This window comes from Acanthochromis polyacanthus, chromosome 14, assembly GCF_021347895.1.
Source record: "Acanthochromis polyacanthus isolate Apoly-LR-REF ecotype Palm Island chromosome 14, KAUST_Apoly_ChrSc, whole genome shotgun sequence".
NCBI lineage: Eukaryota > Metazoa > Chordata > Actinopteri > Pomacentridae > Acanthochromis > Acanthochromis polyacanthus.
Genome location: NC_067126.1, coordinates 38,362,885 through 38,378,791, shown reverse-complemented (window position 1 = coordinate 38,378,791; position 15,907 = coordinate 38,362,885). Strand labels below are relative to the sequence as shown.

Genomic DNA, 15,907 nt, shown 5'->3' with positions numbered 1-15,907 from the left:
GCAGTGATGGATGATCCATGGGGAAAGGCAGTAGGTTAATGGGGTTGTCAGTATAACATGCTCCTCTTTACTTCCACTGCAATGCAACATGATATTTTTATGTGATTGGTGTTTGAAAATAGCTATTAAGGCGTGCATCTGTGCAGTATGTGCGGTTCTGGCTTTAAAATATCCTGATTTACTGCCTGACGTTATCAAACCACAGGCTTCCTCCAATGGCAGCTGTGTCGTGGTTCAGATGCACTGGAGTAAACGCTCCGAGAATAAACAGACCGACGTCATCACAGGACTTTTCCACTCATGCTGATGTGCGAACGAATGAAGTACAAACACCAAAAGCAAAGCCTTAGGAAAAGTAAAGAAAGGCTACAAAGCGTGTTTTGTTTTCGAAACGCGAGGTGGTAATTTAATAAATGTTGTGAAGGATTAATACCAGTACACGGAGTCTATTTTTCCAGTTGTTTTCAAAACATGCAATGGAAAAGAACTCTTCTTTCTTTGGGGAAATTAATTTAGAAGTTTTGGTGGATGGAGGAGACACAGAATAATAAAATGATGTCAGTTTGTCTTGAGTTGGAACAACTAAACATCCACCCTGACCAAATGAGGCCATTATATTCTTGCAATATATTGTTCTGCTACCCTCAGCTTGACACATCTTTAGCTGTAGGTGACCCAAACTGCCAGATAGATTTTAAGCAGCAGTATTTTGGCCTCTCAGGTTTCTGTCCTAGAAGCTAAGAGGTGGAGAGGAGACTTGGCTCGCCTCCTCGCAGCGACAAAGACAGATGTTTTATGGCGCTTGGTATAACAGCCGCCTTCATTTAAGGCAATGAAGTGTGAAAATCTCTCAGAGCCCCGTGCCAGCCGGAGTGGCGAGGGCTTGACATTACTTAGCTGGTGAGCACACGACAGCTGAACTGACCTATATTAGCTCTAATGGGAATAACCCGAAACCGGTGTAACTCAGCCCACTGAATATCCACTGTAATCCTGCAGGAGCCTCTTTGATCCCATCCTCCTCTGGAACAATCACATCCCTCGGGCTTCCAGGAGGCCTCATCTTGCAGCCCGACAGCAGAAAGCTGTGCCTGGGATAGTACTCCCACATTTTACCCCCACCTTGGCTGCTTCCATGCAGGTCTCTCTGCTCTCACACCATATATCCCCCCCTGTCAGATTCGACGGAGCAACAGCTGTTTTCCCTTTTCCCTATGGCGCTGCTCCATCCCGTCCTTCACCTCCTTCACTCAGTCTCTGCCGTCCTATATGTGTCACCGGCCATCTTTCCATCAACCCAGTCCTCTTTTTACATCCCAAAGTGCCTTGAATTCATCTGCCTTGTCCTCTAATCTTCTCTACTTTCCTCTCTCCTGCCATATTTCCCTCTCATTAATCTGTACATGACACAAGGCCATGTTTGGTCTGGAAGAGCAGCAGTTTGCAGGCCATATATTGTCCTCTTTAATTCACCTTATTCAGACACAGATGGAGAAACTGTTAGAGAGAACGCACACATACATGATAATTAACAGCCTGGGAACGCACAGATTACCCAACAGTACATTGACACCTATGCTATAATATCACTCAGACAAGAAAGCAAACACGGTGTGGACCATAACATGCTTCATCCTTGATCCAAGAAGAACAGAGATGCAGACATTTAACTCTCTTCCCAAAGAGAAAACACACAGCATTTCTTTCATCTTGCTGCCAAAGCTGCACACTGAGATTTGTCTGAAAGCCAGCAGGTTACGTACTGGAAGCAGACGTTTCCACAGAGTTTACCTCCTCACGCTGACTCCAGTCTGCTCACCTCAGACCACTTCATCTCTCACCAAAGTCTTCAAAGGGAGCCCAAGTTTACCTAAAAGAATAGAGCCCTTTTCTGACTGTACACTCAGAGTGTGTATCTGTGTGTATGTGCATCCACATGCCAGTTGGATGATGAGATAATGTGCAATACGTTTGTGGAAAATGTTATGTTTTCCAAGAATACTGCGAAAATAATAATCTACGTAATAAAGAAAGTATGTTTTGGGGTTTCCTATGCGGCAGAAGAAAACAGTGCATGAGGGATAATGAGTCTTCTTTAAACTATAGGTGAAACCCTCCAAATAACAACCTGGATTGTGTTTTTTTACATTTTGTTTGTTAATATAAAGGCGCTGCAGCGAAAATCTCCGTATTTTTGGACATGTGTGGTTTAAATGAGGGCAATTATACGTCTGATTCTGTGTTTAATTTTTGAGCCTCTTTTCAGATGGCTTGTATAAAAATCCATTAATGAGCAGTGTGAGAAGTTTAAAACAATAAAACAAATCTTTTGCCTGAGGCACTGTACAAAAGAAATAGGTCAGCTTGTAAACTCTTCAGATGCTCTGCTTGGCTCCCATCAGTTCTACAAGACTAATCCTTGACCCCAACCTGGAAACACTTTCATGAAAACCTGTGAGCAGTAAATGACCTTTCATTGTCTGCTAACCTCATTTCAGGGAAATGTGTACAAAGCACAGGCTCACACAGTTTCTAATGAAGGCAGTTTGAAAGCCTGACAGTGGATTCTTGACTGCTTCAGGGTTCAGCAGCATTTTGCAGAATCAGAGGATGGTATCAAATTCACTTACTGAAAGTTAATCTTTGTAAATCCTTTACCTAATTTACTAAATTGCCTTGTTTGAGGGGAGGCCAGCATGCTACCGTTTTTTTCCACTCAGTGCAGGGAGAAAAACACTTGAACAATTTTGTGTAACGAAACGTATGAATACCCAGAACTAATCAAAAAACTAAAACCTAAAAAGTGACATTCAGCGGCTGTCAAACATCGAGCCACAAGGATTGAATTTATACCAGTCAGCTCCATATAAGAGCTGAATGTTTTGTTAACTGCTCTTTTAAAAAAAAAACCTTGGAACATCATCCAAAATGAAATCACCATTTGGAGTTAATTTTGAACTTTGAACACCCACTTTTACTGTACTTGTGCTCTTGTGTACCAGAGCTGAAGGGCAGAACTTGCTTCATCTCCTGGACAGAGCTACATTAAAGCCAAATGTGGTGATCAGGGTTGCTTCTAGTGGAAACAGTCTGATGGCAGATAACAAATACACTTAGTAAGGAGCTGCCTGAGGAAGAGACCTGAACTCAAAACATGACGCTTTCATCCACATAGTTCATGATTTGCTCTGTAACCGCGTTTGTAGCTGTACTATATTAGAAACAAGTCTGTTAAAATGTATCCATCACTCAAAATGCTTTACAGCCAATGGTTGTCTCAGTCTTGTTACAAAGTCTCTACTCTTGTGACCTGTCCTTGAAACAAGTATCCATCTTTCTAACTATGACATATTGTGTTTCCAAGCCTGTCCCAGCATGCACTTGGCAGAAGGCAGACAAAGACCATGGAGAAGTAATCAGTCCATCACAGCACTAAGACAGAAAGCCAGTTATACTGAGGCTCACTGGTGTGGATTTTAAACCTTGGTGGGACACCTATGAGGAGAGAAGACTGTGACAGCAAAGCATTCATGCATGTGACAAATGCACCCCTTCAACGGTGTCACCTGATGTGCATTTATGACCTACCTCTGCTCCTGCGGGGACTGGATGGACCAGACAGAACTATCCCAGCCATGAAGAGCACGAGGAGAAGGACCAGAAAGGTGTGCGAGTGCCGCTGCCTCCTCCTCATCATCATCATCATCATCATCTGTGCTGCGTTCAGCTCTGAGCCTCAGGTGAAACAAGCAGCTGTGATCTGAACGAGCTCAGAGGTCTCAGCAGGAGTGAGTCACGGGAACAAACGCTGGTGTTGTCTTTGGACACAGGGTGAGTGGAGAGCACGCTGCAGGAGTCAGGCTGGATGCTTCTGGAGCAGCTGGACTACTTCTCTGAGCTGGTGGCTCTCAGGACTAGTGCAGCTCACTGGACTGAACCTCTGGATGCAGCCGGCTGCTCCTGCACCATCTATACCTCCACAATAGAGGGAGGGGACAGAGAGCAAGACACACCCACTCTCCTCACCCTCCTCATTCTCTCCTCCATCTCACACTCTGTTTCTCTAAAAAAAAAAGAGAGAGAGAGAGAGAAAGTTTTCTCCAAGCTTCCCACCCTCTTTTTTCTTTTCTTTTTTCCTGCTTGGTGTGATGTGTCTCTACCAGTCCTGCTTTTACTCTGAAAAGGCCTTTTGAGATCTTTTATTGTTCTTCTCTTTCACTTTCTTTTTTCAAACTAAGAATGTTTGCATGCTCACTAAGATGCCAGGTTTGATCATCCAGATATGATGTTTATTCCAAAGCTGAGAAATCTGGCTATGCATATTCATGAATCTAATATTATTCAGGTTTCTAATCATTTGTGCACCAACCCGATCACCAGATGAAGAGTCAGCACTGAGCAAATGTGTAAAACCACAAAGCCAGCCAATTTTTTAAATTCTAATTTTCTGCAGTATCTGTGCGTTCCAGTTATGGTCTGGCTAATGTTAGGGAAATGTGACGGCAAATAAAACAAGAGCAAAATACACTCAGTTAACGTTAAGGATCATGCTTGGAGGTAAAAAAAAAGATGTGAGAATCCGTAAAATAAACTGGCCACCAGCATAAACAGTGGACCTGTTGCAGAGACCTGTTACAGACCTCCACACCTTTACTTTCCGCTACGTACGAAGTCTGAATGTTCATATCATGAGGTGCAAAATGGTTCAGTATGGATGTATAGAAATCAGCCACTTGCCTGATATTGTGCAGGTTCTTGCTGCCAAAACAGTTCCGACCCGTGGAGGCACAGACTTTGGATGCATCCTGTGGGATCAGACACCAAGACTTTAGCAGCAGGTTCTTTAAGTCCTGATGATGTCACCTGTATGGATCAGACTTGTTTATTCACCACATCTCACAGATATTCAGTCAGTTAAGATTTGGAGAATGTCGACAGCGGTAACATCTGTAGGAATGACATCATACCAGCTGACACATCAACATGAAGTAACAGAAGACATCATTCATCAGATTAGATGACATTTTTGTACAGCTATGTGGTCCAGTTGTGACGCTCTCATGCCCGTTAACCCTCGTGTCGTCCTGCAGGTCGAAATTGACCCGTTTCAAAGTTTGAAAATGTTGGAAAAACAATATATTTTCACAATAAAACTTCTGATGTCCACGTTTTCAACATTTTTGGGACATCTTTGAAAGGTTGGAAAAAAAGAAATTTTAAAAAAGTTTCTTAAGAACATTCACACAAAAAAATCAACCAAAATCCAGTGAAATTCACTGGATTTTTGTTCTTAAAGAAAGTTTTACTGATATATATGTCATCAATTTAGATATTTGTAGGATTTTTTTGGAAGATTTTTACTCATTTTTTGATAACATTTACAAGAATTTTCTGACCAAATTGAGGGATTTTTTTTTAAGATAAAACTTTTAAGGGAAACTTTTAAGGAATTATTGGAATTTTCTTCCTGAAAGTTTTGCAAATTTACAGAAATTTGGAGGGGGGAGGTTCCTTGATTTTTTTGGATTTTTTTCAGACAAACAAACAATATTTTTTGGTGCCTGTAAATGAGGACAACAGGAGGATTAAAGGCATTTCAGCAGTGGACAGATGTCAGCATGAACAACAGCTACACGACGAGGATTGTTAAGGTTAGGTGTCTTAACCTTCCTGTTGTCTTCATTTACAGCACCAAAAAATATTGTTCCCTTGTCAAAAAAATTTTTTAAAAATCAGCAAAAAATTCTCCAAATTTTTAAAAATTTGCGAAATCTTCAGGAAGAGAATTCCTTACAAGTTTCCCCTAAAGGTTTTATTTTTAAAAGATCCTAAATTTGCTAAGAAATAAAAATGAAAAATATCTAAAAATTGTAAATATTTTCAAAAAATGAATAAAAATCTTCCCAAAAAAACCCTCAAAATATTTAAAGTGATTATATATATATATATATATATATATATATATATATATATATATATATATCAGTAAAAGTTCTAATATTTTCTTTAAGAACATTTGGGGGGAAAAATCAACGAAAACCAATCGAATTTCACTGGATTCTGGTTGATTTTTTTGTGAATGTTCTTTAAGAAACCTTTTTTTATAAACATTCCTTTTCTTCCCACCAAAAACTGTTCAAGAATGTCCCAAAAAAATGAAAATGTGGAAGTTTTCACTGTGAAAATATATATATTTTTCCACTTTTTTTAAAAATTCTTTTAAAATTTTAAAATTTTTATTATGAAGAGAATCAATACAGGACATTGCAGCACATCATATTCAGAAAAAGAAAAGAAAAACAAGCAAATTCTCTCCTGTTTTTTTTTTTCAGTTGTATGATATTTCCACTTTTTTACACTTTAAAACGGGTCAATTTGACCTGCAGGACGATAGGAGGGTTAAACTTATTTTTAGTTTTCTTGTAAAATTCAACTCAAAACAAGATAATTTCAAGATTATTTGACTTAACAAGATATTTAAGACACACTGTCTTCAAACAAGTCCCTCTATCTCACTGAAATGTCATTTGTTAAGTGAATTTATCTTAAATCAAGTGGGATGAGACGTTTTGACTAAAAATAAGACAAACAGACGTGGTAAGATTTTGAGTTTTTGCAGTGTTCAAACCTTGTCAAAGTTGCTCGGTCTATGTTTACCGGTTTTTCTGCTTCCAGCACTTCAACTCCAAGACCTGACTGTTCACTTCATGCCTAATATATCCCAACCCTTTGGCAGGTGCAATCAGAATGTTATCCAGTTTACCCACCAATGCTTTTACTGGTTTGATACTAGAGCACAATTTACTGGCTGGTCAGTGTAAGGGTTGGGATATTGCTGGTGACTCCTTGACATCTTAACCACCTTCTCTTTTCTGGACTGACTGAATCGCTTCGAGATGATGAACTCTGGCTGGCTTCTGTAGTCCTGTACCATTTAAACTGCATGTCATGTTTCTGTGTGACTGTTGTGCTATTGATGCCATCCTCATGTGGTAACGCTCTTTCACGTGTTTTAAATCTGTTACTCTCTAAATGCTCAAGTCTGACTACAACAAATTATATTGCAAATCAAATAACAATATCTGCCAGAAACATCACAATTAGATTTTTCCCCCAAATTGTTCAGCCCTAATTCTGAATATGATTGAAACCAGACTATGACATAACAAGGACCAGGGTTCGTGTAAAGACGACAGCTAACATCGGTGATGTGACACAGAACTGAAGTTAATTACACTGAAAATCACTAAATACAAGCATCACAAAACATTTAAATGACAAGATTAATCCCGTCGTGTTCATGAGCGGATACCTTGGAGGCACTATAATGTCCAGAAACAGCCTTCTATCAACTTTGACAGACAAAAACAAACACATCTCACACGTGAAGACTCTAAACTGACAGCATAAATTCCAGGATCGTGATCGAAAACTTCAACCTGAGCCTAAATTCAACCAAGTCTATTCCGGTTAAACGAGGGATTATCAGTTTGTGGTCACAAAACAGCAGCGGGTCTCCACAACACGGGTACGCTTCACAATGTCTTCTAAACACAGACACGCGCTTCATATCTGTACAGTTTGATGAGTTATTGGACCAGTCATAAAAGCAGCGCGCATCCAAAAAAAGTTATGAGCCTACGAAGCACGTCTGCATTTATATTCCATGGAAACAATTTCTCTCATCATCCTATCTATAAATAAATTCTTTGCCAGTGTCTAAAAAAAACATTAATATCACGTGCACCGCAGACCAGCTGACAAAAAAAGTGCCTTCTGCAACCATGTGTCACACATTCAGACATGACTCTCTGGAGCGTCGCAAACACACCATGACAGCGTCGCATCAAGAGCTTTCTTTGAAGTCAAACTGTTTACAGGCAGCGAGTGCAGTTTTTGCATGCAGATGTGTGTGTGTGTGTGTGTATATTTCCGAGAGCCAGTTCTGATCGTGGTCAGCCAAGACTCTCGGCCAGAACTGGGCCTCAAGGACAAGAAGTGTGTGTGTGTGTTTGTGCAAAGCTCACACATGTCTGCTAGCACGTGTATGTATTTATGTGTGTGTCTATTTTAACATCCCCACCCTCCGATACGTTTCACTGCATCCCACATGTCATCGCACGAGACGGGAAATGATGCTGCTCGCCAGAGGAGGTGTGTCTCCCGAGGAAGCCCCTGAGCAGATCGTTTCAGTGGAACTCCGGCCTTCATCACGCCAGAACCCATTAAGCACAGACGAATCATAAACTGCATCGTAACACGCTGACATGATATACGAATGGTAGGAAGAACAGGATGTTTTATCAGGAAGATGTACTCAAAATATCCAAAGTTACCGCTTTGGCTGATTCAGATTCCTAAAACTAGCATGTTGTTGTATATTTGCAGCTGGTGAAAGCGGAGACAGAGATAGCAACTATTTTACATGCGTTTAGCATTATATGTCATTTGGTCCACTTGTTTCCATCCCTGGTGTTGGGATAAATTCAAAGTGACACTCAAGAATTACAAAAAAAAATCTGAACTCTGCAACATTTCCACACATTTCTCCAATCGTTGCCTTTTTATATAGACATTAAATATTACCACAGTCATTGCAAAGAAAAAATGCTGGAAAATTAGACGGAATACACGACAACAACTGGATACTGGTTTGGTCACAAGTACAGGAACCGCTTGTTTAATCCTGGATAACGTAAACATAGAAGAGTTTATGGACGCAAGTTGTGCTTGGTGTCAAAATTTAGGGCAATTCCTGTAATTTCACATGATGTCTTTTATTTTTTGATGCCACCCATCCCACATGCTGATACTGACCTTTGAATCCGAAGGTCGGATAGATATTTCTGATTTTTAGCTGTTCATATTTCATGCATTACATACCATAACACTTTCATTTTATACAGATCCAATCCTTAGATAGCCAAATTATACCACATAAAATCTCTAATGGATATGATGATTAGTTTTTGTGTAATGGGAGGCCAAATGTAGCAGTTTAGAAGTTCGTGATGGATAAAATCGCAACTTTGTCATTCTCTGTAACATGCAATTATAAATATAAAGTAAATATTTTCACATTTCTGAGGACTATAGGTCACTGTGAAATGATTCTGAAAATTTCACATCTCTATCTTTTGTTGTTCAGAAGTTATAGAAGTCTGAAAATGGTCGAAAATTTCAAGTCTTAATTTTGGCTGCAATAATAGGGTACCCCCTACCTACTTCAAATGGCCATAACTTTGAAACTAATGACAATAAAGCATTCAAATTTTGGATTTTCCCATCATATATAATGTACTAAATGTATGTAAAAACTGACCCATTTTGCATCTTGAGACCTGAGCTTTGGTTGGGCTTCCACTTTAGATTTCTTCTAGTTATTTGGGATAAGGAGCAACCAATAAACATAATAAATGCAGAAAATCTAATGTGTGATAATTTTGTTTCTTATATTTTTATATTTAAATTATATGTATATTAAATTTGCATTGCTGTTGTAATTATTGTTGGTAATATTCACATTTTTATTATTGTCATTATTATGAACAATATGATCTCTTTGAGGGGAAAAAGAGGTCCTAAGAGGTTAAAACAAACTTTGCTCCATTACAGTCTAGGCTCGATCATTTATGTGCTTTTACTTTCTAATCTTGTCTATTTGGCTGTTTCTCAGTTGAAACCATTCTATAAATTTGTGTGCATTTTATTCAACTTGTCCCTGCTGTTTATGATTAATTGAATTTTTATTATATGTTCTATGTTTTTTTACATTTTCCTGTTAAGCATTAAAAAACTAACCTCCGTCTATGATGTTACATAAATAAACTGGCTTTTCTTTGCAAGCAAACGGAAAGTTAATTTCTAAAGTCATACACTACTGTTCAGAAGTTTGGGGTCATCCAGACAATTCAATGTTTTCCATGAAAACTCCCACTTTTATCCATGTGCTAACATAACTGAACAAGGGTTTTCTAATCATCAATGAACCTTTCAGCACCATTAGCTAACACAATGTAGCATTAGAACACAGGAGTGATGGTTGCTGGAAATGTTCCTCTGTACCCCTATGGAGATATTCCATTAAAAATCAGCTGTTTACAGCTACAGCAGTCATTTACCACACTAACAACATTTAGACTAGATTTATGATTAATTTTATGCTATCTTCATTTCTTTCACAAAAATAAGGACATTTCTGAGTGATTCCAAACTTTAGAACAGTAGTGTAAATGTAGCGTTAAAAAAAAGCCCAATAATTCATACAGAATTATTCTTTCTATTTCATCTTTAATGCTTCAGTTCACCTCCTCTTGCTCTTCCATATTTTCCCCTCTCTTCTCTGTAATTATATTTTCCAAAAAAAGACACCTCCCCCTCCCTCCCCTCCCTCCCCCTGTCACCCCCGCTGTCACTTCCCTGCAGCTCCACAACCTCCTCTGGTCTTTTTCATCCAACTTTCTCTTCTTGTTGAAGGCACTCTGGCTTATATCACTTATGGAATCCACTTGTAGATATAACTGGCCTCTTACTGACTAGCTCTGACACCATAAAAGGCCCTTTGAAACGGTCTTTATGCGGTGACATTTGATATTTCACTTCTTTTCTACTCTTTAGACACATTTTTTTAATCAACTGACTGTCAACTTTTAATTCCCCTAAAACGGACACAACTCTATTACTGTTCATCCAATTTGGAATCCAGGAACAATTATTAACCCTTGTGTCGTCCTGCAGGTCAAAATTAACCCGGTTTAAAGTTTGAAAATGTGGGGAAAAAAGTAGATTTTTACAGTGAAACGTCTGGTGTCCACATTTTCAACATTTTTGGGAAATTTTTGCACATTTTCTGGTGGAAAAAAGAAATGTTAAAAATGTTTCTTAAACACATTCACACACAAAAACATTTGTGAATGTTCTTAAAGAAAATAGAAGTTTCACTGATATATATGAAATCACTTTAGGCATTTTTAGGATTTTTTTGGAAGATTTTTACTCATTTTTTGAAATATTTCCAAGAATTTTCTTGCCAAATTTGGGGGATTTTTTTAAATAAAACTTTTATGGGAAACTTTTATGGAATTATTGGAATTTTCTTCCTGAAAGTTTTTAATTTTTCAGAAATTTGGGGAATTTTTTGCAGAATTTTTGGATTTTTTTCAGACAAACAATATTTTTTGGTGCCCGTAAATGAGGACAACAGGAAGGTTAACAGACTTAGAAAGAATGTTCTTTGATCCCCATGGAGTTCAGATAATTATTTTTCTTTCAGCATCTTGCATTTTTGCTCTTTTTAACGGCTAAATGATCCACAATTCATTCGCCACACTATGACTTTTTAACTCGTTTGAAAAACAAAAAAGGAAAAAGATGAAACCCTGACATGTCTGGTCACAACTGAAACACTGAGTCTGTAGTAAACTCTGAACTCTCAGCTGTTTCTTTCACATTAGAGTAAGATCAGATTAATTATTGCGTAAATATTGTGACTACGACACACCATGAGTCCTGTCATTCCCACATTGCACAGTTGTTCACATGAAAAGCGACAGAAGCAAAAAGAAAAAGAGAGCTGGACAGAAAAGCTCAAAGCTCGACTCTTTCCTCGTCTTCACACATCTGGCCAATAACGACATAAACGGGATGTAACTGTGGTGTCGGTTTCAGAAAGTTACATAAACGATTGGACACAGTGCTCTCAGGTCTGACGTCAAAAAGGTGAAGGGGAGGAGGTTTCCCACAGCCCCGGGCAACCCATTTACAACCTCTGATGAGCAGCTCTGACTGCTTTACTTAAAGATTAATGGGCTCAAAGTGGCACAGGCACATGCTTAATGGGATTGGTCCACTTTTTTTTCAATGAAAGTGTCTGCTGTGATAATAATTTGCACGATCATTTGTCAGAATAATGTGGTCAAATAAAGCACATGGTGGCTTTTCAGACTCTCGTGGCTTCCATCAGAGCATCACTTTTGTGCACCTGTGGAACTTTATGCCAAGTAATAAAGCTGGAAGCCTTCTTTCATTTCAGATACATTTCTTGCTCCAGACCCCTTTAAGTCTAGTCGAGTTTTTAAAGCTTAAGGTCCTGTTTTACCTATTTGGAGCCTTTTATTAACCGTTTAAAAGAGGAGAGCAGCTTGTATATTTATTACCAACTTTACATCCAACTGTGTTGTTTCTGTATTTCCATTTAATTGCTCCAAAGCACTGATAACTAGACCGATTCTCTGCACTTTACCTCAGGGGTGTCAAACATAAGGTCCGTGGGCTAAAAGAGGTCCTCCAGAGGGTCCAGTCCGGCCCTCAAAGTGTAAAAATTACAGAGAAGACATTAACTGCAGATTGTAAATTAGTAAAACTATAAATTTAAAATAATTTCTACACCATAACAGGTTGGTTTGATCATAAAGTAAAATACTGGATTGTTCTTTGTCCTTTCATCGTTTTGTGTAAAATTTTGTGTTGTTTTTTGTCTTTTTTTGACTGACTTTTTTCATTTGTCTCATGTTTTTGTTGTTTTGTTTCTCGTTTTTGTGTTTCCTTTTAGTCTCGCTTGTGTTTTTGGTCCTATTTTTGCCATTTTACATTTAGCTTTCTTCATTGTTTTGTGTATCATTTTTGTATCGTTTGTGTCATTTGTGTGATTTTTTTGTCTCGTTTGTCCATTTTCGAATCACTTCAGTTGTCATTGTTATGTTCAACTTTGTCTCACTTTGTAACTTTTTGTCAATTTTTTTTCTCTTTTGTGTCGTTTGTCCAATTTTTGTCATTGTTTTTCTCACTGCTGTCGTTTTGTGTCTCATTTTTGTAACATTTTGTCTTGTATTTGCTGTTTTTTGCCTTTTTTAAAGTAAAATACTACATCGTTCAGTTCCAGATGACTAAATGTTTTGTGCCTTTGTAGATCCTCTGTAATCTGGAAGTTGTAATGTGTAAATGATAAAACTGAGCGATAATGCTGTTAAAACTGAATTTAATTTTCTTAACAAATTTCAGGTTGTTCATAATGTTTTGTAAAAAGGTAGTTCCTTAAATGTGCGCATTTTCACAATGGACTTTTTTGCGCTAAAACAAAGGACAAATTTGGAGTTATAAGTTATTGTGCTCTGATTTTGCTGATCCGACCCACTTGGCATGAGTTTGACCCTCCTGCTTTACCAGGTTTAAAATGAACTCTTCAGGCTGTAAGGAAAGCCTCAGTGCTCTCTCACCCACACTCTGACATTACCCAGTGCCATCTTCCTTTCTTTCTCCTGTGTCTTCCATTTCTCTTCCTCAACTGTGATCTTTTCCAGTCAGGCACACTGTCCTCTTTCTGCTTTTGTCATCACAGATTTGTCATTCCTTTCCTTCATTTTACAGCTTTTCAACACATCATCATGCCGAGCTGCCAGCATGCGCCACGCAGCCGGAAAACTCTATCAGGGATGGGCACGAAAAAAAAGGCGAGAGAAAAGAAAAATGGAGCACTCACGCAAACTCACACCAGCTTTTGTGTTTCCATATAGTTAATAAAAGTGAAGGGAACAACAATTCTCTCTGCCTCATCTATTGGTCGCTACATTCCCTGGAGAGAGATCACCTTTACTCAGGTGGAAAACCACTCAAATATCAAACTGACATGTTAAAATTTTAAGATCAGGACTCTTTATTTTTTGCACTCTCTGTGATTTCTTGCTTCCAGTAGGTGCAGGCGATTGGAAAATGTTTGCTGCCTCGGCCAAGAGCAGAAGGTCTTTCACAGCTTCCTCACTTGGACTGGTTGTGATTTTGAGTATGGAAAAAGACAAGAATTTAGATTTTTTTTTTTCCACTCACTTTTTCCGACCGGTCGATGCCATGAACTGAACGGCTTATTAAGTTACAGACTTCCACACCAGGTCAGAGCGGTTCAAGGACGAAAATGCTGCAGACATGAGGAGACACGCTTTCTCATACTGCGCTTCGTGCCACACCGCAGAAATGTGACTTTTCTGTCATCACTGTATCACCATGTTTCTATAATATAGCCTCCATACCGATACGTTTATTGAACTCCTCCAGCTTCTGACCTCGCTCCATTTTTGCAGATTTATTATGTGCCTGTCAGGATGTGTGGTAGTCCAGCGAGTCTGCTTTTCCTGCCAGATAAACGGGCTCTGCATTCTGTAGCAAAGTGGAAAATATGATGTATGGAATAGCCTTCCAAATATTCACACACTCTCTCAGAGGTCACAGTTGATTTCGGTTTCATTTACGCGTCCAAAATGTGCACGCGCTATGAAGTCACAGGAGTGCCACATCAAAATATAAATAAATAAATAAATATGAAGAGAAATAAATGAATAAATAAATAAATAAATATAAAGACAAATGAATAAATAAATGAATAAATGTGGAAATATAAAGAGAAATAAATAAATAAAAAGGAAAATTTTGTCTTTGCTTTTATCTTTTCTATTTTTTCCTTTTATTTATTTATTTCTCTTTATATTTCCACATTTATTTACGCATTTATTTATTGATTGATTTCTCTTTATATTTCCACGTTTATTTATTTATTTTTATTTATTTCTCTTTAGATTTCCACATTTATTTATTTAATTTTTTATTTATTTCTCTTTATGTCCACATTTATTTATCTATTTATCTCTTTTTATTTCCACATTTATTTATTTATTATTTATTTCTCTTTATATTTCCACATTTATTTTTTTATTTATTTCTCTTTATATTTTTACATTTATTTATTTACTTATTTATTTCTCTTTATATTTCTACATTTATTTATTTATTTCTCTTTATATTTACATTTATTTATTTCTCTTTATATTTACACATTTATTTATTTATCTTTATATTTAAACATCTACTTATTTATCTATTTATTTATTTCTCTTTATATTTACACTTTTTTAATTTATTTACTTATTTATCTTTATATTTACACATTTTTTATTTTTTATTTATCTTTATATTTCCACATTTATTTATTTACTTATTTCTCTTTATATTTCTACATTTATTTATTTATCTATTTATTCATTCATTTATTTATATTTTGATGTGGCACTCCTGTGACTCCATAGCACACAACAGTTCCTTTGTCAACAAGCGTGCACGTCACTCTGTCATGTTGCTGATGAGAACGATAAGACATGGACCGAGATCTCAACAGTGCCTGGATCCACCCGGAGCGTGACTAAATTTCTGATTACTGTAACAGTTGCTGCGCTTGTTGCTTCCCAACTACACGAGGTCGCAACTCCAAGTACTCTCACAAACACAGAGAACAGCATATGTGCATCTTTCTGCATGTGCTGGAGATTTCCAAAAAGCTAGAAAATGTACAGAACAGACAAGTTGTGGTCGGTATGCTCAAAACGCTCGCATTCACACCACAGACTGGAGCTAATAATTCCTTTGTGAAAATGAGACCCATAGGCGAGCGTCACTGCCAACTGCCATGTGGCAATCAGAAAATCTTTCTTGTGGAAAGCCATGGGGGACAGCAGTGATGTGGATGATGAAGCACAAAGATTTAAGGGGACTGGAGGACAGAGAAAAGAGAGAGACATAATTCATCCACTCTAGATTTGTCTCAAAGAGCAGGAGACGACAACCAAAAGCTCAATGTGGTTCTTATTTTGTGTGCTTTTGTGCGTACGTGTGCGCACGCCCGCCGCGTTTGCGCAAGCGTGCACACACTTCATGTATGTGAGCGTGCTTGTCAGGAAGGATCCTCCATCTGAAAGATAAATAATCACATTACATGGGAGGATGAGGCCTGCAGCTTACAGCTGACAGCAGATAGGATACTGGACAAATCCACAGACATAAAAGTAAGAATCTGGCTCTGATACAGTAACACAGCGATCTCGACATCATAAAAGTCCCACTTTTTAGCCGCTTTCTGCTCTGCTAC

The 15,907-nt window shown here is 38.0% G+C and overlaps 1 protein-coding gene across 1 annotated transcript in view; it reads right to left on the bottom strand.

Moving 5' to 3' along the window:
• The window catches only part of LOC110971809 (target of Nesh-SH3), a 40,253-nt gene extending 36,235 nt beyond the window's left edge, over positions 1 to 4,018 (bottom strand). The window contains exon 1 of the mRNA XM_051958487.1: positions 3,589 to 4,018. Within this exon, the coding sequence (XP_051814447.1) occupies positions 3,589 to 3,712 (124 nt within the window). The 5' untranslated portion in view covers positions 3,713 to 4,018. The remainder of the gene's footprint in view (positions 1 to 3,588) is intronic.
• Between the last annotated feature and the right edge of the window lie 11,889 nt (positions 4,019 to 15,907).